The 26,823-nt window shown below is 36.7% G+C and overlaps 1 protein-coding gene and 1 pseudogene across 3 annotated transcripts in view; both read right to left on the bottom strand.

Annotated features, from left to right (window-relative positions):
- ROCK2 (Rho associated coiled-coil containing protein kinase 2) overlaps window positions 1-26,823 on the bottom strand; it is a 179,648-nt gene that overhangs the window by 38,200 nt on the left and 114,625 nt on the right. For all 3 annotated transcript variants that reach the window (XM_053587319.1, XM_053587320.1, XM_053587321.1), the window contains exons 5-10: window positions 26,116-26,376; window positions 8,340-8,484; window positions 6,220-6,358; window positions 2,667-2,758; window positions 1,567-1,726; window positions 467-527 (exon numbers count right to left, since the gene is read on the bottom strand). In XM_053587319.1, coding sequence (XP_053443294.1) covers window positions 467-527; window positions 1,567-1,726; window positions 2,667-2,758; window positions 6,220-6,358; window positions 8,340-8,484; window positions 26,116-26,376 — 858 coding nt within the window. The remainder of the gene's footprint in view (window positions 1-466; window positions 528-1,566; window positions 1,727-2,666; window positions 2,759-6,219; window positions 6,359-8,339; window positions 8,485-26,115; window positions 26,377-26,823) is intronic.
- On the bottom strand, window positions 20,994-23,171 carry LOC128583232 (FMR1-interacting protein NUFIP2-like; annotated as a pseudogene).

The following is a 26,823-nucleotide window of genomic DNA, read 5'->3' on the forward strand; positions in this document are numbered from 1 at the left end:
CATTATCATCGTTCATGTGTATGCACATGTGTATTATGATTTAGCTTTGTATGGAGTTACAAATTATAGAGGTCACAAAACATTGTTAACAGTTTGATCAATAAAATTATCCTTTATATAAATTCATTTCTGAGTACTCACAATTTGAATCTCTTCCTTAGTTCTTCATCTTATAGCATATTATCTATATTCTTTCAGAGCATTAAGATCATAAAGTTTTCATAACTGGTACTATAGCTGTTTATAAACCTATTCGTTTTGCTTCTAAACTAAGTCTAAAACCATGTGTAATTCACCATTTTACTAGCCATAGTGTCTTGAATAATGATACTATTCACATAAATGAATCATTTCAATGTTAAGCTGAACTGTAATGCACAAGGATAGCATTAACTTTTTAAAAGCATGGGTATTACTAAAATATGACTATGCAACTAAAATAAGAGTAGCAAAAATTTATACATACTTCATTTTTCCTTGATTGTAGTGAATCATTTTCTCTACAAGATGAAGAGTCACTTAATAACCTAGAGAAAGGGAGAAAATAAATTCTTTTGCATTTAATTTTAACCAACCAAGTTATTCTCAGAATTAAATATTAACAACAAAGATTTCTCCTTTTCACTACAACATAGTATTTTAAATGAAGCAATATTTTCTCTAGACAGTCATACCATTTTCAGTAATTTGAAATGCTATCATTTTTCTTGCCTTTCCTTGTATCAAATGATCTTTAATTCTGTCAGGACTAGACTCACTAAATGGAACTATATGTTCCTGCTCTTCATCCCATTTGAGTTTTTATAGCTAAAATTTTATCTTCCTTTTACTCCGTCTTCTAGGAAAAGGCATTGCTCATCTTTTTGAAAGAAAGCATCTCTTCATCTCCCAGTCTTAATATATTAATCACTTCTTTTTTACTGTCAATTTCTCTATCTCAAGCGCATCTTTCTTTACTGCCTATTAATAGGCTTGGGTTTTTCTGGAACTAACATCCTTATTTTGGTTAGTATTAGTAGGGTAACCAATTCACCCTGGTCTGTCTAAAATTTTCCTGGTTTTTATATGAAAGTCCTATACCACATCTTCAAAACTCAAGGGTTTCAAAGGTAATAGTTGGTCACTCTGATCGTTACACAAATGTGTCATGTGGCTCAGTGGGTAGGGTGCCGGCCCATGTACCGAGGGTGGTGGGTTCAAACCCAGCCCCAGCCAAAGTGCAACAACAACAACAACAAAAATAGTCGGGTGTTGTGGCGGGCGCCTGTAGTCCCAGCTACTCAAGAGGCTGACGCAAGAGAATCGCCTAAGCCCAGGAGTTGGAGGCTGCTGTGAGCTGTATGATACCACAGCATTCTACTGAGGGCGACAAAATGAGACTCTGTCTCTACAAAAAAAAAATAATAATAATAATAAAATAAATTAAATTAAATTAAAAATAATTCTTCTAATAGTCCTTTTGAAAATACTAACACTTTATCTTTTATAATTCTGAGTCTCAAAATAAGATACCATCTTACAGCTAGACTCTGAAAACAAATAAAATTCAACAAATAAATCACATACAAATTTTCTCTATAGTAGGTAAATCCTATAAAAGGCAGCTGATTTCCCACAAAAGCTTTAGGAATTGGGAAAGTTTCTACATCTCCTTTGTCATCTTCAATGTCATCAAAATTGCTGCTGTCTATGTCACTGCTGAGTTCAGGTACTACAGGAGCTGCCGCTATCAAAAGAAAAGAAATAAATTATTTCATTTGTCACCAACCTGTAAGATATAACTCACTCCCTTAGTTAAGTATGATAGATTGTCAATATATATTATTAATATACCATTATGATTTGTTATATAAAATTTTAGCAACACATATTCCATTTCACCATTGCACAGAATTAAAATATTAAGTCATTTATTGCTACATTACATCACTTTGACATATAGTTAAAGCAATACTTTTAACACCTAGAAAAGTATCATATTTCTTTCAATAAAAAAGCAATATGATATTGTTCTAGGTGTTAAAAAATTACAAGCAGCTGTAACTTGCCCATAATTCTTTAGAGTTCTCAGTTTTCTACATTTTAAAAGTAAAAAGATTCTGGGCGGCGCCTGTGGCTCAAAGGGGTAGGGCGCCGGCCCCATATGCTGGAGGTGGTGAGTTCAAACCCAGCCCTGGCCAAAAAAAAAAAAAAAAAAAAATTGCAACAAAAGTAAAAAGATTCCTTAACCCTAAAATGAATCGTCATATATACATAGACTAAAAATGAATTACTATGCATACCCTACTATTTACCAGAGTATAGCTCCATAAATAATTAATAGCTGATTTAATTCAAACACATTCAATTTAAAAGGTTACATTCCCTCCATTCTGAAAATTATTGAGATACAGAAAACTTAACCTGGAAAATTAAGAAATATATAATCTTTGTTATAAAGGTATTAAGAAATACTGCTAATAAACATATATTAATTTGCTAAGATATTAAGGAAATACGTAGTCACAATTATTATAACAAATTTGAAATGAAATCTCCCAGTTTAAAAATGAGAGATTTTAAAGTTAGCATTACAAGCATCAAACATATTTGTTTTTTTAAACAAAGAAGCAGTTTATGAGATTTAAAATGTGATGGAATGGAAATATTTCAATTTATTAACTTACTCTCTCTTATGTTATCCCAATTCCATTGATCATTCTTAAAGAAAGGATGCTGTTTGATTTCTTCTACCCCATTTCTCCCAAGTCGTACCTCCCTAAACAATGAAGTTAAGAGATTGTATTATAAAAATAAACTACAAAAAATAAAAATATTTACTCTTATCTCAACAGTTTAACCAAAATGAAGACCACAAATCAGTAAGATATTTTAATGAAAAGGTTTAGCTTAAATGTTTCTCAAAAATAATCTCTAGGTAGACTGTGATGCAATAAATGTCATGGAAAAGTGAAATATATTTTCACCTCCATTTTGCATCAAATGAAAAGTACACGAGATCATCAAGTAAAAAAAATTCACCTTTAAGTGCCAAAACCACATGACCCACTAACTTCAGGATGTAAAGATACATAGGTGTAACTTTTATCATAGAAGAGTTACTTAAAGCCGCTCTGTATTATTTTAAAAATCTCTTCCCTCATTGTAGGCGAGGTGTGGTAGCTCATGCTTATAATCCTAGCACCTTGGGAGGCTGAGGTAGGAGGATTGCTTGAGGCCAAGAGTTTAAGACCAGCCTGGGAAACAACATAGCCAGATCCTGTCTCTATAAAAAATACAAAAATTAACTGGGCATAGTGATGTAAGCTGTAGTCCCAGCTACTTGGGAGGCTGAGGCAAGAGGACTATTTGAGTCAAGAAGTTTGAGGATGTAGTGAGCTGTGATTAAAAAAGAAGAAGATAGAAAAACTCATATATCTGAAACTATCCATATTTATTCTGATAAATTCTATCTCTAGATTTATATTAAAGTTATTATTTTCTGAATACAAAAAAATAGTTACAAAGAATTTCATTCTCTGACCCTCTGAGTCTTCAATAAAGATTGCCTGGGAAAAGAGCACCTGTTTTATATTGAACACAGAGCCCCTAGAACTATGCTTAATATAAATAGGAAAACCTGCAAACTTCAGAAATTGCTAAAGCAAATCTTTCATGAAGAGTACTCCTTTCATTAACAAATCATATGCCCTTGTTTTATAATTTATCATTCAGCACAGATTATGAGCAACCCCATTTATCCCATTTAGTGCGCACATCAAACAGGCTGCACTGCTCTTCATCTACTCCATCCTCTAGAAAGAGAGAGTGCCCCTCTTTTTCAAAGATAGCATCTCTTATCTCCGTATCTTAATATATAAATCATCACTTGTATTTTATTTTATTTATTTATTTTTTCAGAGTCTCACCGTGTCACCCTCAGAGTGCCGCAGCATCACAGCTGTCAGCAACCCAAACTCTTGGGTTTAAGTGATTCTCTTGCCTCAGCCTCCCAAGTAGCTGGGACTACAGGCACCCACCACAATGCCTGGCTATTTTTCTTGTTGCAGTCATCACTGTTGTTTAGCTGCGGTCGGTGTCATAACCACTGTGCTATGGGTGCCGAGCCATCACTTCTATTTTATTTTGAGTTTATCAGTATTAACTGTTCATTAACCATATAATTAAAAGTATGTTTATTTGTTTTGAGACAGGGTCTCACTCTGTTGCCCACGTTAGAGTCTAACAGGGTCATGATAGCTCGCCACAACCTCAAATTCCTGGGCTCAAGCAATTGTCCTCCATCAGTCAGACTCCCAAGTGGTTGAGACTACAGGTATGCACCACCACACACAGCAATTTAAAAAAAATTTTTTTGTAGAGAGGAGGTCTTAGATATTGCTCAGGTTGTTCTCAAACTCCTGTCTTCAGGTGATCCTCTTGCCTCAGCCTCCCAAAATGCCAGGGATAATTAATGAGTCTTAAAAGTTTTACTCTATAAATAATTGATAATACATCCTCTCTGATGGGGAAAAAAACTTTTTCTTGCCTCTAATGAAAATAAGAAGAGGGTTTGGCGCCCATAGCTCAGTAGTTAAGGCACTGGCCACATACACTGGGGCTGGCAGGTTCCAACCCGGCCCGGGCCAGCTAAACAACAATGACAAGTATAACAAAAAAATAGCTGGATGTTGTGGCAGGTCCCTATTACCAGCTTCTTGGGAGGCTGAGGAAGAGAATCACTTAAGCCCAAGAATATGAAGTTGCTGTGAGCTGTGACACCACAGCACTCTACTGAGGGTGACATAGTGAGACTCTGTCTCAAAAAAAAAAAAGAAAATGTTTTATAATATACAGTTTGATGAGAGGAAAACAATTATTGTTAATGGAAATACATGTTGATATAACTTCTTTGGGGGTCAATTTTGTAATAATACTCAATTTTAAAATGTGTATCCCAGAATTTCACCTTCAAGATTTTATCCTATAAGAAGTATGCAAAGATGAATGTATGAGTACAGTCACCACAATATTGCTTATAACAGAAACTGGCGAATACATAATAAGGTGTGCTGAGAAATCATAGCACATTAGAGCTAGAAATATCCCTAGTTATCTATTTTGAGCCCACTGTTTTATAGATGAGTAAAATTATCCTACCTAAAAGTAAAATAATTTTTCAAGATCAAAAAGCTGATTAGTAGAAGTCTGAACTAGGGTGACTCCTATCACAAATATAAAATGGGACATCAGAAAAAAAAATGAATAGAAAGACCAAGGGGGTGGGGGCGGGGATCAAGTAGCTACCTTTATTCTTTAATCAAGTTTCTACCTTTACTTTTTTTTTTTTTTTGAGATAGTCTCACTTTGTTGCCCTGGCTAGAGTGCTGTTGCATGATACCTCATAGCAACCTCAAACTCTTGGGCTCAAGCAATCTTCCTGCCTCAGCCTCTTGAATAGCTGGGACTACAGGCCCCTGGCATAATGCCACTATTTTTAGAAACAGGGTCTTACTCTTGCTCAGGCTGGTCTTAAACTCCTGAGCTCCAGCAGTCGACCAGCCTCAGCCTTCCAGAGTGCTAGGATTATAGGCATGAGCCTCTGCACCCGGCTTCTACCTTTACTTTTTGATGCAGGTTTTTATACCTTTGTTTATCTATTTCATTTTTAAAAATACAGAATTTCTAGGATAGACATACTCATATTCAAATACAAATAAAAAAGGGTTGGGAAGAAGGCCAAATACAAATAGTTTAAAAAATTGCAAGAGGGACTTTACCTACAATTGCAATCAGTATAACCTGGCTTACTGTACCCTCAATGAATCCCCAACAATAAAAAAAAAAAAAATTACAACCTGTTGAGTCCTCCTCTCAAAAGCTGTACCATCAAGAGTTATATGGATTAACCATCTGAGAGGGTAAAATGTCAATAATACAAAAGTTTTCTTTCAAATGCATTGTTCTACTAAGTTCTATTTTTTGCCCTTTTAGACTGAGGTTTACCGTTAAGAGTTAGATTACAATTTGGCTATAAACACAAAACAAGGAGGGTAACCCAACACCAGGCTTAGTAGTAGGAAAAGGGTGAACCAGAATTAAGTGTAATAACAACAACAATAATAATAATAAAAGAAAGAGACTGTTTTCGTATGTAAATAAATTAGGTATGCTTTTATTTCTACAACTTTAAACAATGAACAAAAGGGCTTCTCTATGAAGAAATTCAATGTACATTACCTGTCTGTTAAGAAGCCACAGATGAGATTCTTTGCATGTTTAGAAATTTCTGCATCTTCAGGGAAACACAGTGAATTTTTGTGATCCATAATTTTGCTGTATGTTCCTACAAGTGAATCTGCATAAAAAGGAGTATCCCCTAAAATTTAAAGAAAGAAGATACTGAGACACAGAATGTGAATTAAATACTTTCATCTAATATTTAAATATGAAATAATTTACTGAATAGTTGAAGAGAAAAATTTATAAGTAAAGTCAGATCAGTCAGAGTCCTTTAATACTTGAGCTGGATAAGCATTTTGAAATTACTCTCTTAGGCTCTGTATCCAATGTACTTGCCATTAGCCATATGCAGCAATTTAAAGTGAAATTAAATCAAACAAAAAATGCAATTCCCTAGTTATATTATCCCATTTTAAGTGGCCAGTGGCTACCACAGTGAACAGCACAGATGTAAGTCATTTCCATCATGACAGACTGGACGTAAGAGCAAACTGAATACAGAGAGATAAAATGTGACTTGCTTAAGATGACCAACAGAGTAGAAAAGGGGCAGAAATGTTTCCCCAATGCAGTGTTCCTGCTGGCTGGTGCTGTAATAAAGATGTGTGGAAGCAAGTATAAAGATAGAAAGAGCTAAAAGCACCATTTTGGCCAGCGCTCATGTAAGCCACAGGGTTAAAAGCCCTGCCAGTCTGCTCACATTACAACTAACTTTAATGAAAACCAGACTTTGCCAAATCATCAATTCCAAAACTTCAAAGTATTCAGGTAGTTACTTTTTGTTTTAAAAGGAGGCAGAGGAAAGCCTTAAATTCAAGATTGTCCTACTGCCATTTTTAACTGAGAATCCTTTAAGTGTAGTCCAGTGCCAACCAACATGAGCAAGCACCACAGTAGTCTCAGAACACTGCAAATCATTGCCAAACTCTAAATTCAGCTAAGCTGACAACAGCAGTAGGAATTTAAAATCTCTTCAAATAAGCCAAATTACTTCCTCTGAAGCAGCTTACTTGCTAAGTCCCTGGTAGGAGAGTTTGCCAGAATATAGTCTACTTTCAAAAGATGACAAGATACAACCTAATGCATCATCAGATCAGCCCAGAGTTGGGACAACAGACAGCTACTTCGGACTATTAAATATGGTCCATGCAAAGAGCTGGACAAAAACAAAGCAGGACATACTATGACACAAAACTAAGCGTACACGGTCAAGGCACAGGATGGTTATCAAAAGAAAGCAATTTATGCCACTAAAAAGTTCTACTTTCCTTTTTAGCAGTGATCATACAGATTGTGTATTATTAATGTATTTTAGGGTTATCTTCTATAAAGTAAGTTCCTTAACTCCAAAAATGTATTTTCAAATCTGAAGCCATTCCATATAATGCTATCAGCCATATTATGTTAGTCTTGGAAACTAGATTTAGCTACATTTTTTCCCTCATCCCCAAGCCACACAATTCAGTCACTGGTTTCCTTAGCCGGGAGATATTTTTGTGACCCTAGTACTTTAGGAATGGGAAAGCTTAGGAATAAAATCTACCACATAAAAAGTGTTTGAAATATTTCAGCCTTTCAAATTTTGACTTGGTCAAAGAAAAATAATTGAATTTGCCTCTGAGTTTTCAAAAAACTGAAATAATACTATGAAATATATTTATCTTAATAATTAAATGGTCTGTAACTGTATCTATGATTCAATTCACTGGAATTACCAACAAAATCTATGTACAAGTAGTAAATAGAATGGTTACAATTTACAAAAATCAATTACATAAACTAAAGAGTATCTGCAATTCTCTATTACTAACAGAACAAATATACATGGTCTTATATTTAAAATATTATAGCAAATGTGACTGCAAAGAAGAACCCTAGAGTGGAGGCCTGCTGAAGGTGTAAACTTCTTATTCCAATATTTTCTAAATTCAAAAAGGTTTACCAAAGAAATATTTCTTAGCAATATACATTCTATCGTTTTTCAAGTTCTACTTACTCTATTCAATCACTGTGCCAGGACATAGGCAATTAATTTCTTTATATTCTCAAATTCTTAACTGAAATCAAGTGTTATGAAAAAGGTTTTGAAAAAAGAATAAGTTAAAATATTTACTTACCCACTAGCATCTCAAAAAGGAAAACACCTACTGACCACCAATCACATTCTCGCCCATAGTAACCATCGCCCCCTTGTGACTTCAGAACTTCAGGTGATATATAGTCAGGAGTTCCAACTGCTGTATCACAATGCACCATGCCTGTCTAGGTAAACAGCACATATAAAGAAAAACAGATGATGTAAAAACACACACACACACATAAATACAACTAATTCATTTATTATTAATGACACACAGTGACTACATATTGCCACCAAGAGAACTTCATTGCTGACAGGGCTTTTGATACAGGGAATATATTATGAAATGCATAAAAATATCTGGATTATGAGAGATCAGAGATAATTTTCAACTCTAAAATACAGGTGGCTTCATCAATGAAAGAAGGAAACACTGACAAACTCTACAGAGATTCCATGCAAATCAATAACTCTGTTTCTTTTTCTCATTTAATTTATATGTATTAAGAATTAGTTATAAGTACAAAAATGTGCTCTTTAAGGCAGCTGACTTAGGGAAAAGAAAAGCATCACTAGAGAAAGAAAGCTTTTATATTCCCAAAACAAACTGAAGCAATTAAGATGACAGAGGTCCAGGGGGGAAGGTAAGCTGGCCAACTGGAGCCAGCTTTCCACAGAGGCTCCGGTCCAGAAGGAGAGTTAAAGGACAGAAGTTTGGCAAGTAAGCTAATGGTTTGGAGATGAGCCAAGAGAGAAGGTTAAAGAATGCACATCAACCCTGCTGAGGCGAGCAACGACCCCAAGGAAACAAACAACAGGTACAAAATCCATCACCAAGTGGACAGGAGTCCCATCGCCCATGAGAATGGCTCGTAGTATACTTTCTACAAACAAGCAAGCAGAGTTCTGATATCCTCCTATTTTATCCCACAGGAGAGACCCTCTAAAAACCGGAACTCCTTCCCCAGAGAGGACCCACTAACACTAGTGGCACTCTCCCACCAGGCATAAAACTCTATATATTCTCTGCCTGCAATTCTGAACCCCCAATACTCCCCTCCACTCTCACCCCGAGATCTGAAAGCCTGTCCCCCATGGAGTCCAGATTCTGGGACATTTTCTCAAGAAGTGTGGGCAAGGTGTGGGCTATTACAGGTCTGTGCTGATTCTGTGACACGGGGGTAAAGAGAGGACTGTGGACCGAGAGGGAGAAGCAGTGACCCGGGGCACAGAGCAGCAGGCGGTGGGAACAATAGGGCTCACACCCCTGAGGATATTTTGGAGAGACACTCCCTGCCTCTCTGGGCAACCAGAGAAAGCAAGTCCTCTACTCCAGTAGCAGCCACTGGTGGAACAGATCTGGGACAGAAACGCAGGCCCCATGAGTAAAGGGTATGCCTGAGGCAGTATCTGCCTGGGCGGGGGTGGCAGAGATGAAGACTAGAATACACCTGCGGAGACGCATACTCCCAAGGCAGGGCTGAGTCAGAAGTGCTGCTTTAGTGAGCCTAACAAGCACTGAGGCCCCAGGGGAACATAGCTAAGACAAAAGCAAGTGGGCCAACAGCACCAGCCCAGGGAAAAGCAGAAAATGAGAGCTCAGTGTGAGCGCTATCCATGCCGGCTACAACACAGAGTGCAGCAGAAGACAGAGACGCCAATGTAACAGCAGCAGCACAGGGCGGAGCTGAATCACAGTTTCTATTAACTCAAACAATGCCTAGTCCGCAGGAGAATACACCCAGGACAGAAACGCTAATTCTGCCAGAGTATATGTGGCAGCAACATCAATCCAGGGCAGGGCTGGGACTGAGTGAATCGCCCCAGCTTCCATTAAGCACCCGAGGATTTCAGGCTACAGCTCCCCCTGACGGCTGGTGGCAGAGTGCAGTGGTCTGGCCAAGGAGACACAGATCTCCCTGTGACTCAGACAGGCGCAAACCCCTACAGCATCTGCTCAATGAAGGGAACTGGGTCAGAGCCCTGTGGGGTTACCAGTGACTGGGTGTGACAGAAGTGCAAGATGGTGAGGGAGGCACCAACGTTCACAGACTAATTCATTTCCTGAGTAGGTCCTTCTGACTCGACAGAGCACTGGAGCGAATCATACAGGAGCTGCCAGCAGACCCCTGCTATCTAGTTGCTTGAGACCTTTTGAAATCTCCCACTTGAGATGGGGTGCTGACTGAGAAAATTGATTTGGATCTCTTGGCTGGAACAATAACCAGAGGTCTATCCAAAGTGGTACCCTGGGTGTGTGGTTGTGGAAAGGTTTGACTTTCCTTTTCTAGTTGTTGCCTGTTTTGGGGGGGTGGCGGAGTGACTTAGTTGCTGGTATTTCTCCACAACTGAGACTTCAACCCAGAGTTACTGATGCACTACCATTGGATAGAGACCAGGTAAAAAGAAGACAGAGCCATTTAGCCCCACCACACCAAGGAGGTCTCTGGCGTCTCAGGCTATAGCACTGTACGGGGTCCCTTGCAAAGCTCTAGGGGAAAGGGTACAGACACCAGTCCCAGCTCTTGGGCAAAGGGTTGGTCAATCCCTCCTCCAGGAGCCCCCAATCCAACTTCACCTTATCTGCTCATCTCGCCAATGGTGGAAAATAATCAGGGGGTGGAATCAGCAGAAAAACTCCGGCAACATGAATAACAAGAGTAGATCAACCTCCCCCCCAAGGAAAGATATGGCAAATGAAACTGAAGATCCCATTCATAAACAGATGGCCAAGATGTCAGAAATTGAATTTAAAATTTGGATTGCAAACAAAATTAATAAAATGAAGGAAAAGTTGGAATTAGAAATTCGAGGAACAATTCAAAAGTTGTCTCAAAAATTCAACGAATTTAAAGACAAAACCACCAAAGATTTTGACACATTGAAGAAAGGATTTGCAGCCCTTCAAAGATCTGAAAAATACAGTAGAATCCCTCAGTAACAGAGTGGAGCAAGCAGAAGAAAGGATTTCTGACATCGAAGACAAAGCTTTTGAACGGTCTGAAACTCTCAAAGACAAAGAGAAATGGAGAGCAAAAACGGATGATTCTCTCAGAGAGCTCTGGGATAATTCGAAGAAGGCTAATATCCACCTCACTGGAAACCCTGAAAGCAATGAAGTGGCTTCGCAAAACACAGAGCCTCTTCTCCACGATATTATGAAAGAGAATTTTGCAGACATGCCAAGAGATTCTGAAATTCAGATAGCAGACAGTTTCAGAACCCCAGCACGACTCAACCAGAATAACTCATACCCCAGGCACATCATAATTAACTTCACTAAAGTCCATATCAAGGAGAAAATTCTGAAAACAGCCAGACGTAAGAAAACCATAACCTCCAAAGGGAAGACTATTAGAATGACTGTAGAATTCTCTGCTGAAACCTTTCAAGCCAGAAGAGGGTGGTCATTGACTTTTAATATCCTAAAACAAAATAACTTTGAACCCTGGATCCTGTATCCAGCTAAACTGAGTTTCATTTATGATGGAGAAATTAAATGCTTTAATGACATTCACATGTTGAAGAAATTTGCCATAACCAAACCAGCTCTTCAGGATAGTCTCAGACCTAGCCTCCATAATGACCAGCCCAATCCTCTACCACAAAATTAAACTCACTCAGAAACTTTTGATCAAACTCCAACTTCCACAGTGGCGAAAGGATTAAAAATGTATACTGGACTTTTGAAAAACTCAATACTCAAAATTTTACCAGGCTTATCAATATTCTCCATTAACGTGAACGGCTTAAACTGTCCTCTAAAGAGGCACAGGTTAGCTGACTGGATACAAAAACTCAGGCCAGATATTTGCTGCATATAAGAATCTCATCTTACCTTAAAAGATAAATATAGACTCAGGGTGAAAGGATGGTTGCCTGTATTTCAGGCAAATGGAAATCAGAAAAAAGCAGGTGTTGCAATTCTATTTGCAGATAAAATAGGCTTTAAACCAACAAAAGTAAGGAAGGATAAGAATGGTCACTTCATATTTGTTAAGGTTAATACTCAATATGATGAGATTTCATTTATTAATATTTATGCACCCAACCAGAATGCACCTCAATTTATAAGAGAAACTCTAACAGACATGACCGACTTGATTTCCTCCATCTCCATAATAGTCGGAGATTTCAACACTCTTTTGGCAGTGTTGGGTAGATCCTCCAATAAGAAGCTGAGCAAAGAAATTTTAGATTTAAACCTAACCATACAACATTTGAATTTAACAGACATCTACAGAACATTTCATCCCAAGAAAACTGAATACACATATTTCTCATCAGCCCACGGAACATACTCCAAAATTGATCATATCTTAGGTCACAACTCTAACCTCAGTAAATTTAAAGGAATAGAAATAACTCCTTGCATCTTCTTGGACCACCATGGAATAAAAGTTGAACTCAGAAACAACAGGAATCTGCATACTCATACAAAAACATGGAAGTTAAATAACCTTATGCTGAATGATAGCTGGGTTAGAGATGAGATTAAGAAGGAAACTGCCAAATTTTTGGAACAAAATGACAATGCAGACACGAATTATCAGAACCTCTGGGATACTGCAAAGGCAGTCCTAAGAGGGAAATTTATAGCACTGCAAGCCTTCATCAAGAGACTGGAAAGAGAGGAAGTTAACAATTTAATGGGACATCTCAAGCAACTGGAAAAGGAAGAACATTCCACCCCAAGCCCAGTAGAAGAAAAGAAATAACCAAAATTAGAGCAGAATTAAATGAAAGTTAAAACAAAAGGATTATACAACAGATCCATAAATCAAAAAGTTGGTTTTTTTAAAAGATCAATAAAATAGATAAACCTTTGGCTAACCCAACCAGGAAAAAAAGAGTAAAATCTCTAATTTCATCAATCAGAAATGACAAAGACTAAATAACAACAGACTCCTCAGAAATTAAAAATATCCTTAAAGAATATTACAAGAAACTTTATTCTCAGAAATATGAAAATCTAAAGGAAATTGACCAATACTTGGAAGCACGTCACCATCTAAGACTTAGCCAGAATCAAGTGGAAATGTTGAATAGGACTATATTAAGTTCTGAAATAGCATCAACCATACAAAATCTCCCTAAAAAGAAAAGCCCGGGACCAGATGGCTTCCCGTCAGAATTCTACCAAACCTTTAAAGAGGAACTAGTACCTATATTACTCAACCTGTTCCAAAGTGTAGAAAAAGGAGGAATACTACCCAACACATTCTATGAAGCAAACATCACCCTGATCCCCAAACCAGGAAAAGAAAATTATCACTAATGAATATAGATGTAAAAGTATTCAACAAGATCCTAACAAACAGAATCTAGCAACACATCAAACAAATTATACATCATGACCAAGTCGGTTTTCTCCCAGGGTCTCAAGGCTGGTTCAATATACATAAATCTGTAAATGTAATCCTGCACATAAACAAATTAGAAAACAAAGACCATATGATTCTCTCAATTAATGCAGAAAAAGCTTTTGATAATGTCCAGCATCCCTTCATCATCAGAACACTTAAGAAAACTGGTATAGAAGGGACATTTCTTAAACTGATAGAGGCCATCTACAGCAAACCCACAGCCAATATTGTGTTGAATGGAGTTAAATTGAAATCATTTTCACTCAGATCAGGAACCAGGCAAGGTTGCCCATTGTCTCCACTGCTCCTTAACATTGTAATGGAAGTTTTAACCATAGCAATTAGGGAAGAAAAGGCAATCAAGGGTATCCATATAGGGTCAGAAGAGATCAAACTTTCTCTCTTTGCAGATGATATGATTGTATATCTGGAAAACACCAGGGATTCTACTACAAAACTCTTAGAAATGATCAAGGAATACAACAGCGTCTCAGGTTACAAAATCAACATTCATGGGGCGGCACCTGTGGCTCAAAGGAGTAGGGCACTGGCCCCATATGCCGGAGGTGGCGGGTTCAAGACCAGCCCTGGCCAAAAACTGCAAAAAAAAAAAAAAAATCAACATTCATAAATCAGTAGCCTTTATATACACCAACAATAGTCAAGCAGAAAAAACAGTTAAGAACTCTGTTGTGTTCACAGTAGTGCAGGAGGAATCACACTACCAGACCCGAGACTGTACTATAAATCCATAGTGATCAAAACAGCATGGTATTGGCACAAAAACAGAGAGGTAGATAAATGAAACAGAATAGAGAACCAAGAGATGAATCCAGCTACTTACCGTTATTTGATCTTTGACAAGCCATTTAAAAACATTCAGTGGGGAAAAGATTCCCTATTTAGAAAAGAAAATGAAATATTTGGGAGTTTACCTAACAAAGGATGTGAAAGATCTCTATAAAGAGAACTATGAAACGCTTAGAAAAGAAATAGCTGAAAATGTTAATAAATGGAAAAACATACCATGCTCATGGCTGGGAAGAATCAACATTGTTAAAATGTCCATACTACCCAAAGCAATATATAATTTTAATGCAATCACTATTAAAGCTCCACTGTCATACTTTAAAGATTGAAAAAATAATACTTTGTTTTATATGGAATCAGAAAAAACCTAGAATAGTCAAGACATTACTCAGAAATAAGAACAAAGCAGGAGGAACCACACTACCAGACCTGAGACTGTACTATAAATCGATAGTGATCAAAACAGCATGGTATTGGCACAAAAACAGAGAGGTAGATAAATGAAACAGAATAGAGAACCAAAAGATGAATCCAGCTACTTACCATTATTTGATCTTTGACAAGCCATTTAAAAACATTCAGTGGGGAAAAGATTCCCTATTTAACAAATGGTGCTGGGTGAACTGGTGGGCAACCTGTAGAAGACAGAAACTGGACCCACACCTTTCACCATTAACTAAGATAGACTCTCATTGGATTAAAGATTTAAACGTAAGACATGAAACTATAAAAATACTAGAAGAGAGTGCAGGGAAAACTCTTGAAGAAATAGGTCTGGGTGAATATTTTATGAGGAGGACCCCCCCCTGGGCAATTGAAGCAGCTTCAAAAATACACTACTGGGACATGATCAAACTAAAAAGCTTCTGCACAGCCAAGAACACAGTAAGTAAAGCAAGCAGACAGCCCTCAGAATGGGAGAAGATATTTGCAGGTTATGTCTCCAACAAAGGTTTAATAACCAGAATCCATAGAGAACTCAAACATATTAGCAAGAAAAGAACAAGTGATCCCATTGCAGGCTGGGCAAGGGACTTGAAGAGAAACTTCTCTAAAGACAGTTGCACAGCCTACAGACATATGAAAAAATGCTCATCATCCTTAATCATCAGAGAAATGCAAATCAAAACTACTTTGAGATAATCATCTAACTCCAGTAAGATTAGCCCATATCACAAAATCCCTAGACCAGAGATGTTGGCATGGATGTGGAGAAAAGGGAACACTTCTACACTGCTGGTGGGAATGCAAATTAATACATTCCTTTTGGAAGGATGTTTGGAGAACACTTAGAGATCTAAAAATAGACCTGCCATTCGATCCTATAATTCCTCTACTAGGTATATACCCAGAAGACCAAAAATCACATTATAACAAAGATATTTGTACCAGATTGTTCACGGCAGCCCAATTCATAATTGCTAAGTCATGGAAAAAGCCCAAGTGCCCATCAATCCACAAATGGATTAATAAATTGTGGTATATGTACACCATGGAATATTATGCAGCCTTCAAGAAAGATGGAGAGTTTACCTCTTTCATGTTTACATGGATGGAGCTGGAACATATTCTTCTTAGTAAAGTATCTCAAGAATGGAAGAAAAGGTATCCAATGTACTCAGCCCTAGTATGAAACTAATTTATGGCTTTCATATGAAAGCTGTAACCCAGTTATAACCTAAGAATATGGGGAAGAGGGTGAGTGAGGGGAGGGGGATGGTGGCGGAGGGAGGGTGATTGGTGGGATTACACCTGTCGTGCATCTTACAAGGGTACATGTGAAACTCAGTAAATGTAGAATATAAATATCTTAACACAATAACTAAGAAAATGCCAGAAAGGCTACGTTAACCAGTGTGATGAAAATATGTCAGATGGTCTATAAAACCAGTGTATGGTGCCCCATGATCGCATTAATCTACACAGCTATGATTTAATAATAAAAAAAAATAATAATGGAAGAAATGTATCTAATGGACTCAGCCCTACTATGAAACCAATTTGTAGCTTTCATATGAAAGAGGACAGGGAGGGGGAGGGAGAGGATGGATGGACGGAGAGTAATTGGTGGGAACACACTTACAGTGCATTTTACAAGGGTATATGTTAAATTTACTAAGAGTAGAGTATAAATGTTTGAACAGAATAACTAAGAAAATGCGGTGAAGGCTATGTTAACCGGTTTGATGAAAATATTTCAAATGGTATATAAAACCAGCACATTGTACCCCATGATTGCATTAATGTACACAGCTATGATTTAATTAAAATGATAATAATAATAAAGAAAGATGACAGAGGTCTTCGGTTTAATATAAAGAACTGGTTCTTTTATTATCAAGAGATAAAATGAAGAAATATGTCAAATGTTTAAATTAATACACCTTAAAAGCTCGAAAGCTATACCTCCACACTATATATTTAGAAATATGCAGCTGTGGCATCAATATATTTGTCAAAATTAGTTTAAAAAATGCTTATCTGTATTTATCTTCAGAAGGTAATAAAATAGGAAGATAAAGTATCCAAGGTACTTAGCTCTACTATGAAGCTAATTTATAACTTTCACATGAAGGCTATAACCCAACTATAGCTCAAGAACATGGGGAAAGGGCCAAGGGAGGGTGGAGGGAGGGTAATTGGTGGGGCCACACCTCTGGTGCGTCTTAGAATGGGTACAGGTGAAACTTACTAAATGCAAATGTCTACATACAATAACTAAGAAAATGCCATGAAGGCTATGTTGAACAGTTTGATGAGAATATTTCAGATTGTATATGAAACCAGCACATTGTACCCTTGATTGCACTAATGTACACAGCTATGATTTAAAAAAAGAGGGTAATAAAATAATCCCTATGTGATGCCTTTTTAACTAGGACAATAGTTTGTGGTTTGTGTGTGTGTGATGTATGTATAAATACACATCCTGCAAAATTAAATATAAACTTCAGTAGTATAATGCTAAATAATATTCCTTCACTCCCAGTTCTATTTAACCTGCAATGATTAATTTACTTGTCCTTTATTTTCTATTTCTGCCTAGCAAAGCATGTGTTAACCACACTCCTTATATAGACGCTATAAAAACTACTAAAATATTAAGTACTAAGACCATGTTAGGAGAAGGAAGTGCAATGTATTCAATAAACATAATTTATGTAAATGTTTTTATTTAAGTGCTATAAAATGTGTTAAAACATGACAGGTTAATTTCAAAAACCACCTTTGTATTCAATCACAAACTGGCAGAAAAAACTGAATTTTATTTTCCCAAGTATGCAGGAAATACAGAAGTCATTTTAGTTTGAATATACATGAAATACAAATTTTATAGGAATAATTTTGCAAATAATGGGAGTCATACTTTGTGTGGATTATTATAAAGGATAAATGATGAATAAGACAGGGCTTGACTTTAAAAGGCAGGGTATACAATTAATTTTTATTATGGACTATCCTGTAGTTTAGACTTCTGCTGGGGGGAAATTAACAGAGACCTATTAGGATAAAGAAAATTTCTTCATTTGACATACTTGTATATCCACAGAAATTAGGCTTCAAAAAAAAAAATTGTGAGACGAAAAAAATTAAACTTCTGAGCTAAAACCACCTAACTGGACATATGTGCACAAAAATGCAACTAAACGAAAAATGATTTAACATTCAAAGGTTCAGAGGAAGGAGAGGAAAGGGCAAGATATCAAAAAGAATTGACATAAAGTTTGGCTGTAAAGGATGGGCAAATGAGGCTTTAAAGAAGAGGAGGTGGTATGACATCTTAAATAAGAAAAAGAGCATAAATAAAGGAACAAGAATGACCCTATATAAAGCAAGTTCAAGAAAGGTTATAAAATCCAAATCAACTAAATATAAAGTTATACATGATCAAGTCTGAAGAATAAGCAGCATGTCAGTTTGAACAATCATCTGCAGAATAAATACTTTGGTAGAACTAAAGATTTTTTTAATAGGTAAACTATGTGAATAACACTCTAATTCCAGAAAATTAATGTTGTGGGGTTTTTCTGTGGTTGTTTGTTTTTTTGAGATTGCAGGGGGGAGGGTTTTACTATATTCCCTAAGCTGGTCTCAAACTCCTGGCCTCCCAAGATCCTACCCATACACCCCATCCTCCTGGATAACTGGGATTACAGGTGTGCATAACATGCCAGGCAGAAAATTGATGCCCTAAACCATGATTCTTGGCAAGCATCTTGAAAAAGAAACACAGGTAACTTAAGACTTTTGAGCCATAAGGTACTAATGAGCAACAGAGAAAGGATGAAAAGGCAGGTAGGGTCATTCCTCGTAAGAGACTTCACAGGACAAGCTAGGGAGTTTGAACCTTACTCAATAGGTAATAGAAACCTACTAAAGGGTTTTTAAGGGAAGCTCTCTTCAGGTATGGCTTTTCAAAAGGTTTCTCATAGTATTTTAAATGTAATAGACTAAATGTACATTAGATAAACATATCTTTTGTTTTATCACTGAAAAATATCATAAACTGAGAGAATTTACTGAAAACACAATCAGAAATCTTAAGAGTTGGTCTAGGAAACTATTGAAATGCATTCTAAGAAAAGGAAAAGAAAAAATTCTAAGTGGAATTTTTATCAGAAGCATTAAAAACTTTAGTTTGCTTCACAGGCAGGAAGTTTCACAGTATTTTTAAAAATGATCAGTTGCTCCTTCTCTTCACTTATACCCCTTGCCTCGTAAGGGTTCTTGGCTAATGCAGGACTGCTTGTGCTTATATTCTACCTAAAAAACAGCCTGCCTAATTTGGAAACCCATTTGCAATGTTGCAGTACCCACAGCCACACAAAGCTGCCTATATGGATTATCTCAGTTATCCCTGGTAGGTACCAATTATTATTTTTATGCTTCTGAAACATCTATATTCTTAAAACTGGTGGCACTCATAAAAGAATTGAGAACATTAACATAAATTAAGTTAGCTTTTTAAAACTCACAACCTAAGTTTAATTGAAACACACCTATCTTCATGAAATTAAAAATGCCAACAAATAATGTGCCGTAAAAAGTGGTAAAAGTTGCTATGAAATGAGTTACAGGTAAAGAGTAAGCCAACACAAATAATTAATGCAAGTAATTTTAAATAGCAGTAGTTCTCAGCCTTCACTGAAGACACATCTGGATACAAACATACTATAATGTAACTCTCATTCACATCCAGATGTTTTTTTTTTTTCTTTTTTGGGAGGGAGAGACAAACAGAGAGAAAGTAACAGTAACAACACACAGAAAACTATGTAACCCACGTTTGTCAAAGACAGAACTTAATGAATGAGACACTGTTACTTTTAACTGCATTGGTAACAAATTAGCCCTTTAAAAGTTCTAATTTTATTATTGCATTTTATTTTTGCATTTATCCAGGGCAGAACATTTTTTTTTTTTTAGGTTGCAAAAAAACACACCTTCTACAGGCAGGGTTTATTACCTCCTCACTGGCTAAAAACATGGCGTTTTAGTTTTAATGAACATTTTTCTTCCCCGCTTAGATTTTGCTGAGAAATTAAAAGAGAGAATTTACAGAAAAGTACAGAAATTTCTCCTAGATGTTTGATGAAAAACAAGGGAAACAGCACATTTAGTGCTAGTGACAGAGAGCAAGTCTACAGTTGGAAAGCAGATTGTATTTTTTGCTCTCAGTTATACAATTACATTAAAATATGGGCACAGGAAAATTTTACTATATTGAATATCCAAGCCAATTGCTTGTTCTGCAACTTTTTAAAAATGACACTCATGGATTCTTCAGTTGTTAAAGTCCAATAGGTAACCAAAGCCAAGTTTAACTATGTACCATCAACTATTCCAGAATTATAACTTCAAGGCCCTCCCTCCCTTATCCCCACCCAACAAAAAATAAAAGGAAAGAAAATATTCCCCTAACAACCCACAGAGGCTGCGTAACTCCTGGCGAGACACGCAAATCATATTCACTAAAAAAAATACACCCCTGCAAAATTCAAGGCATTTATCCAACATTCTCGCAGGGCCTAAAGTAAAACCAAAAGATCAGAGGAGGAGAGGGGGGGAAATGTTGGCTCATTCTGGGTTCCCCGTGATTAGTATATCACTTTAGTCACAGAACAAAATACAGAGATCTTTTACGTGGATTTGCCTTTTCAGTGGGTCATTTGTTGCCCAAACTGATGACAGCAGGAACTTTAGAACCACACTTGTAAGTCCACATTCATTAATCACTTGCATTCACACTTAAAAACAAAAACAAAAGAAGAAAAAAAAAAAACTATTCGGTACCAGAGATTAAATAACCATGTGTAGTCTCTTGAAATAAATTTGATTCCTTAAGAAGTCTAATTACTTTCAGTTGCCTTTTTTAAATAACTATATATATTTGTATATATTATCCTGTGATTCAACTTATGGTTCCTCTGCTGCGTTGAAGCTCTAGGAGCATAAAAGCCTGTGTCCCCCATGAACGGTGGCTCTCATGCTGCAGAAAGGTTGCAAATAGGCAGTCTGGTCCTTCATTGATCTGGACTATCCATAGCTTCATTGTAAGTGATTATCCTTTTGGGATCTTGCTTTCTGCAAATTCCACACAGATTCCATTTCTTTAGTGTCATACACAATAGCAGCCCTCAGGTCAAAAGAACCCCAGCTATCATTTCTTTCTAGGCCTCTCTGGTATTTGGAGGAGCCTAACAAAGTGTTCGTAGGAGAGGCCAGAGGATTTTGATTTTCTATCTCGGAGTCCTTTGAGAGAAACACTAAAGCACCTTGACTACTGGTGTCTGCCTTTTGCAGGTCACCTATATGACTGGGTTCCAAAGATAAGGTTCCACACTCACTAGTAGTCCCAGATATCAGAATGCTACCCAGAACTTGAGGACTAGTTCGTTTCTCCAATTCATAAGCCTTGGGAAACACAGGATGCTCAATTCCTGAGGGGATTATTTCAGCACCCTGTGAAACCAAAGCGGCAGGATATTCTCCTTGAAATGTCACCTCCATCACTTTATGATCTAATGACTTCCCCGTAACAGTCTCAGGGCCAGCACTGGGCTCATTTATAAATGATAAACCCCACTGATTCTGGAAGATATCCCCCAGGTTTTGCTGCTCTGTCTGAGAGGGCAGATCTACTTGTGCTGTGCTTAACAGCACAGTTTGCATATTTGAAGGGTAGATAAAAAGGCTAGACTTAATTTGTTCAACAGCTGCTGAAGTTAGACTCATGTCCTGGAAAACATGGATGAGAGAGTATTAGCAGCAGTAGTTAGCAGTGCTGGCCCCTGAAGGATATACACTTGCGTCAGTCCCTGCTAAAACAGGCCCATTAGAAAAGCCGGCAGAAGTAACCGATTTCAGCGCCGACACAGGAACCTGGGGTAACCGACTTGAAGACTGGGTCTGAGTTTCTCCAGTAGATGACAAAGAGGATGAAGATGAAGATGGTGACACAGAAGACTTTTGTCTGGTTTTGTTGAGGTTTTCCTTAACTTTGCTTGCATAACTTATTTTAGCACTGCTATTGTCCGCTGGAACAACTGGGGGTGGTTTAAATAGTGTCCATGAGTCCTCTTTGGAGACAACAGCTGAAGTGTGCTTTCCTTTGGATCGATCATCAAACTTTTTGCTGCTCACACCAGGTTTAACATCTGAGCTTTTCCAAAGCACATCACCCACAGCAGGTTTTCCAGGACTTGCGCCTCCAGGCCCAGTCTCATACTTCCGAATGGGCTTTGAACCATCTACTCGATTTCCCTTTTGTTCACTATAGTCAGGCTTGAAATTTTCAAGTCCTTGTTTTAAGGTTGGGACACTGGACTCTTGTTGCATTATTTTCTCCTGCACTAAATTTAGGTTTTCACAACCCTTGGCATTATTGCGCCTAGCTTTTCTTTTTTTAGGAGTGGTATATCCGCTTTCAGATCCACTACCATCATTATCTGCTCCTTTACCCATATAAGCATTAGTAATATAGCCAGAATTATTCGTTACAACACCGTTTGGAATTGAATTGCTATAGTATCGGTCTTATCTACGAACTGATTCTCTCCAGATTTATTTTCATAAGACTTCCCATTCTTTTTGTCCATACTGTTTTTCTGAATGAAATTCTTGGTTTTAATTCCTGCTTTCCCAAAGGTGCTGGCCTTCCTTTACAGTCTGTTTCAGGCTAGTATCTACAACTTGCTGGTTGCCACTGAGGACACTGGAAATAGGGCTGTTAGCTTCATCAAACCCAGATTCTTTAAAAGATATTTCTCTTTCTCCAGCATTACCAGTAACCTGTTTTCTTCTTCGGTGTTTCTTGGTGCTGCTGGAGGGTGTGTTTCTTCTCATGTTTCAGTGGCTTTGGTGGGCCTTGGGGCTGCCCTGGCTCCATGCTGCAGGTATTGGTGAGGCTGCTGGTGATGATGGTGGTGGTGGTGGTTGTGGTTATGGTTGTAGAAATAATAATGGTGGTGGTGTTGCGGCTGCTGCTGCTGCTGCGGGTGATGGTGCAGATGGTGGTGGCTCTTGATGGTGCTGAGGCTGTGGCTGGCTGGGCTTCTCCTCCATTGAAAGAGGCTGGGACTCCCTGGCTGAGGCTGCGGGTTGCTGCACTGTCAGGATCTGAGGCTGCTTCCCAGGGCTCACTCAGTATATCTGAGCGCCTCTCCCAGGGCAGAACATCTTACAGGAAACCAAGGCAGCTGAGAAAATGATTTAAGTATTGATGTCTACATTATAAATGATTGGCAAACTTTTTTTCTGTACAAATATTTTGGCTTTATGGGCCATATCAGGTCTGTATTGTAGATTTTTCTTCTTTTTATAAACAATACTTAAGAAACATAATAATCATTTTTAGCACATAAGCTGTTCAATCCAAGCCGTAAGCCAGATGTGGCTCTGTGTTCTAGTTTTCCAATCCCTTCTGTAGGGAAATGAGAATAAAACTATGAACATTTCTCCCTGAATGCTAGGATTAAAGGTGTGAGCCACATGCCTTTTTTAAAGGCATTTTTAAAGTTCAGTATTTTAAAAAAAATCAGCTATATCAAAATGAAGGATTTCTATTTACAAAGGCACAGGTGGGTAGAAGACTGGAAGACGTTAACAGCAGTATCTATGGAATCACTAGATTATACCAAGAAGCTCTATGTCTCAACAAGAAGCCAATTTTTAAAAAGATACACAAAGTTAAAAAGATATAGATAGATAATTCACAAAAGAGAAATGACTGACAAGTACATGAAGAGAGGTTTGTCATCAGTTTTAAGATAAACACAATTTTGCAAAGATTCTATTTTAAACTAATGTAAGTCCTAACATTTAGAAATCCGAACACTAAGAAGAGTTAGTGAGAATATGGAGAGATCCCATCTCTCAGCACTACTAGTAAGAAGTTACAAACATTCCCAGCCATTCTGGAGAGCAGGCAATTCTTTTTTGTTTTCTTTTTAAAAAAAAATTTATTTGTATACTTTAATGGGCACAAGTTTTTTTATTCTTTGTTTATGTACCCTCTGATATGACAGTTTTACGTTTATACTTAGAGAAACCCTTGCCAGGATACATATGGGACGCAGATGAAGATGTCTGAGACAACAGTGCTGGTACGAAAGAGAGCTGGAGGGGACTAGAAATCCAACACCAGGGGAATAATAAACTGACAGACAGATCCTGTGGCATACTAAGCAGCAAGAAAAAAGCAATGCATTAATTTCTATTTCTCAGGGATATATATATATGTAAACCAAATGGCATCTATACTAATGCATCGTTTACACAAATGAAGAATATATATTATACTAATACTCAACCAATATAATGTTTACATCTATTAAGAAAGAATGAGACTTTGTGTCACATTTTATGGGGGCAAGACATGGTTGCAAGAGGGACTTTACCTAACAATTGCAATCAGAGTAACCTGGCTTATTGTACCCTCAATGAATCCTCAACAATAAAAAAAAAAATTAAATTAAAAAATAAAATAAAATAAAAATAAAAAGATACATAATAATTAAAAAAAAAGAAAGAATGAGACAAAAACTGAAAGTAGAGAAATGTGACTATTTGTACCTGAATTTAAAACAAGTGAACAAAATTAGATAAGCTACTTTTCTTGCCTTATACAGAGACAATTTAAGATATTTTCAACAGCTGATTTTAGTATTTATTGCCTGCTTATAAATTATTTTATAAATACTATATTCTATCTTGTTCCCTATATTTCCACCTTTCTCTCCTTAACCACCTTTATCCTCCCTAAAAACATGTGAGGTGGTTTATTTCTCTGCACTCCATCCTACCCCAAAGTTTTTGGTTTAATTAAAATCAGAATGCATTTGTGGCAATGCAGTACATAATCATATATTATGTACAATAAACATAAAGAAGTTTAGCATTCTATTTAAAAATTATTTTATACTTCATTTTCATCAAAGATAACTTCCACTGTTAATCATTTCATACTACATTATGCTAAATACCACAAGAGGGAGCTTTGGGTACAAGCAAATACCCCATTTTGTTAAACACCTAGTAATGGCTACAGAAGGTAGGAACACACTCACTCTGTCAATGAGACCAAAACTGTGAAGGAATGTTAAGTTTTAGCTGGGTAGGCTAAGATAGACAAAAATGGCCTATAAAGCATAGCACAGATTCTGAATAAGCAAAGGCATTATGACATTAGAAAAGTGACCAGTCAAGATTACCACAGAGAACTTTCCAGATGAGGTAAAATCTGAGTTGAGCTTGAATGAACATGGAATGCTGATAAAAGATGACTAATAAAAGCAAAAGTCACACAGGCAACATGAATAAGTTGAGGAAAAAAGAAGTTATCATAATTCAAAATAAAGGTCTTCACTAGTTAACTAACAAGAAGTAAATTAGCTTTATAAGCATACTGGAAGGTTAAGAAAGCCACACAAAGATGACATGCAGTTTGCTGTTAATAAATATATTAACATTTATTTACAAGTGACCTCCTGTTCAACATGATCCCTTCCAATAAGGAATCGCTGCCAGGAATGATAGTATACTTACAGAGAAAAAGGATATACAAATTTTTTAACCAAAATAAATCACTATCATAATTAGCTATGAAGCTAATGTCACTGAACCTACTAATTATAATATGAATTGTTCAAAATGCAAAGCATTATAATAGATACGATGTCCCCAAATTTATTCCTTATATGGCTGATACAGATGGGGTGTGTGGAAGGTGGTAACATAAAATTTTTTCCTTACCTTACTTCCTTTTTAAAAAGAAAACTGCCAAAATAACTTAAAGGTGGTAGAAATAACCATGTGCCTTAATTTAGATTTTGTGTCCTACTTCTTTACCTGTATCAATATACACATGAACCAGTTGTGACCAGCAGCAAATGCTTGCCAACAGTCTCTGAGGAAGATAACCAAGAGAGTGGAGTTTTTATTTCTCTTGGGTTCACCAAATCTGCCAATAAAGTACTCTATAGCTAAATGAATAAAATGTTTTAATTTGTTTTAGCTTAAGTTACTACATAGTTAGAAAAATTAATTTTGTTTAAAACTATGAAGTCCTGATTCGAGGTATTTCATTTATTTTTGTCTCTCAAAAAAACTAGCATTTTAAAAAATTTGCTTACTTACTTCATCCATCTTCATACATGTGCCAAAATCTGCTAATTTTAGATGTCCATGTTTATCCAAGAGCATGTTGTCAGGCTTCACATCTCTGTGTATTAAACCCAGGGAGTGTATTGCATCCAGAGCAAGAACAACTTCAGCAGTATAAAATTTGGCCCATTTTTCAGGCACATCATAATTACTCATAAGGTTTACAAGGTCTCCACCAGGCATATACTCCATTACCATGTATAGAAACCTATCATCTTGAAAGGCATAAAAGAGCTGGAAAGCAAAAACAAAGAAAAAAAATTTTAAAGAAAAAACCCCAAACAAAAACCATAAACAGAATAAAAATTAAGAACTACCATTACTATTAAAAACAGAAAAATTATTGAATAACCAAAACTAAGTTAAATTTATGACATCTTTTACTTTAGACTTGAATGTATATAATAGAAACACAATATTAGACAAAATTTTTATATGGGTACCTTATTTAAACATAAATGAGTATGTCCACTTTTGGAAAATACAATATAGGAAACAATTTAAATAGAAACATTTAAACAAAAGAAACAGAAAAGGAATGAGGGGTATATAAGGTGAAAGAATAACAGAAAAGTTCACTGTAGTTTAAAAAAATAAACTATTGCACATACTTCACATAAAAGAGAGCTGAGGAGGTAAGAGCGGTTTAGAAAAATCTATGAGACATCAGATTCCATGGAT

The sequence above is a fragment of the Nycticebus coucang genome, chromosome 4 (genome assembly GCF_027406575.1).
Source record: "Nycticebus coucang isolate mNycCou1 chromosome 4, mNycCou1.pri, whole genome shotgun sequence".
NCBI classification, from domain to species: Eukaryota; Metazoa; Chordata; class Mammalia; order Primates; family Lorisidae; genus Nycticebus; species Nycticebus coucang.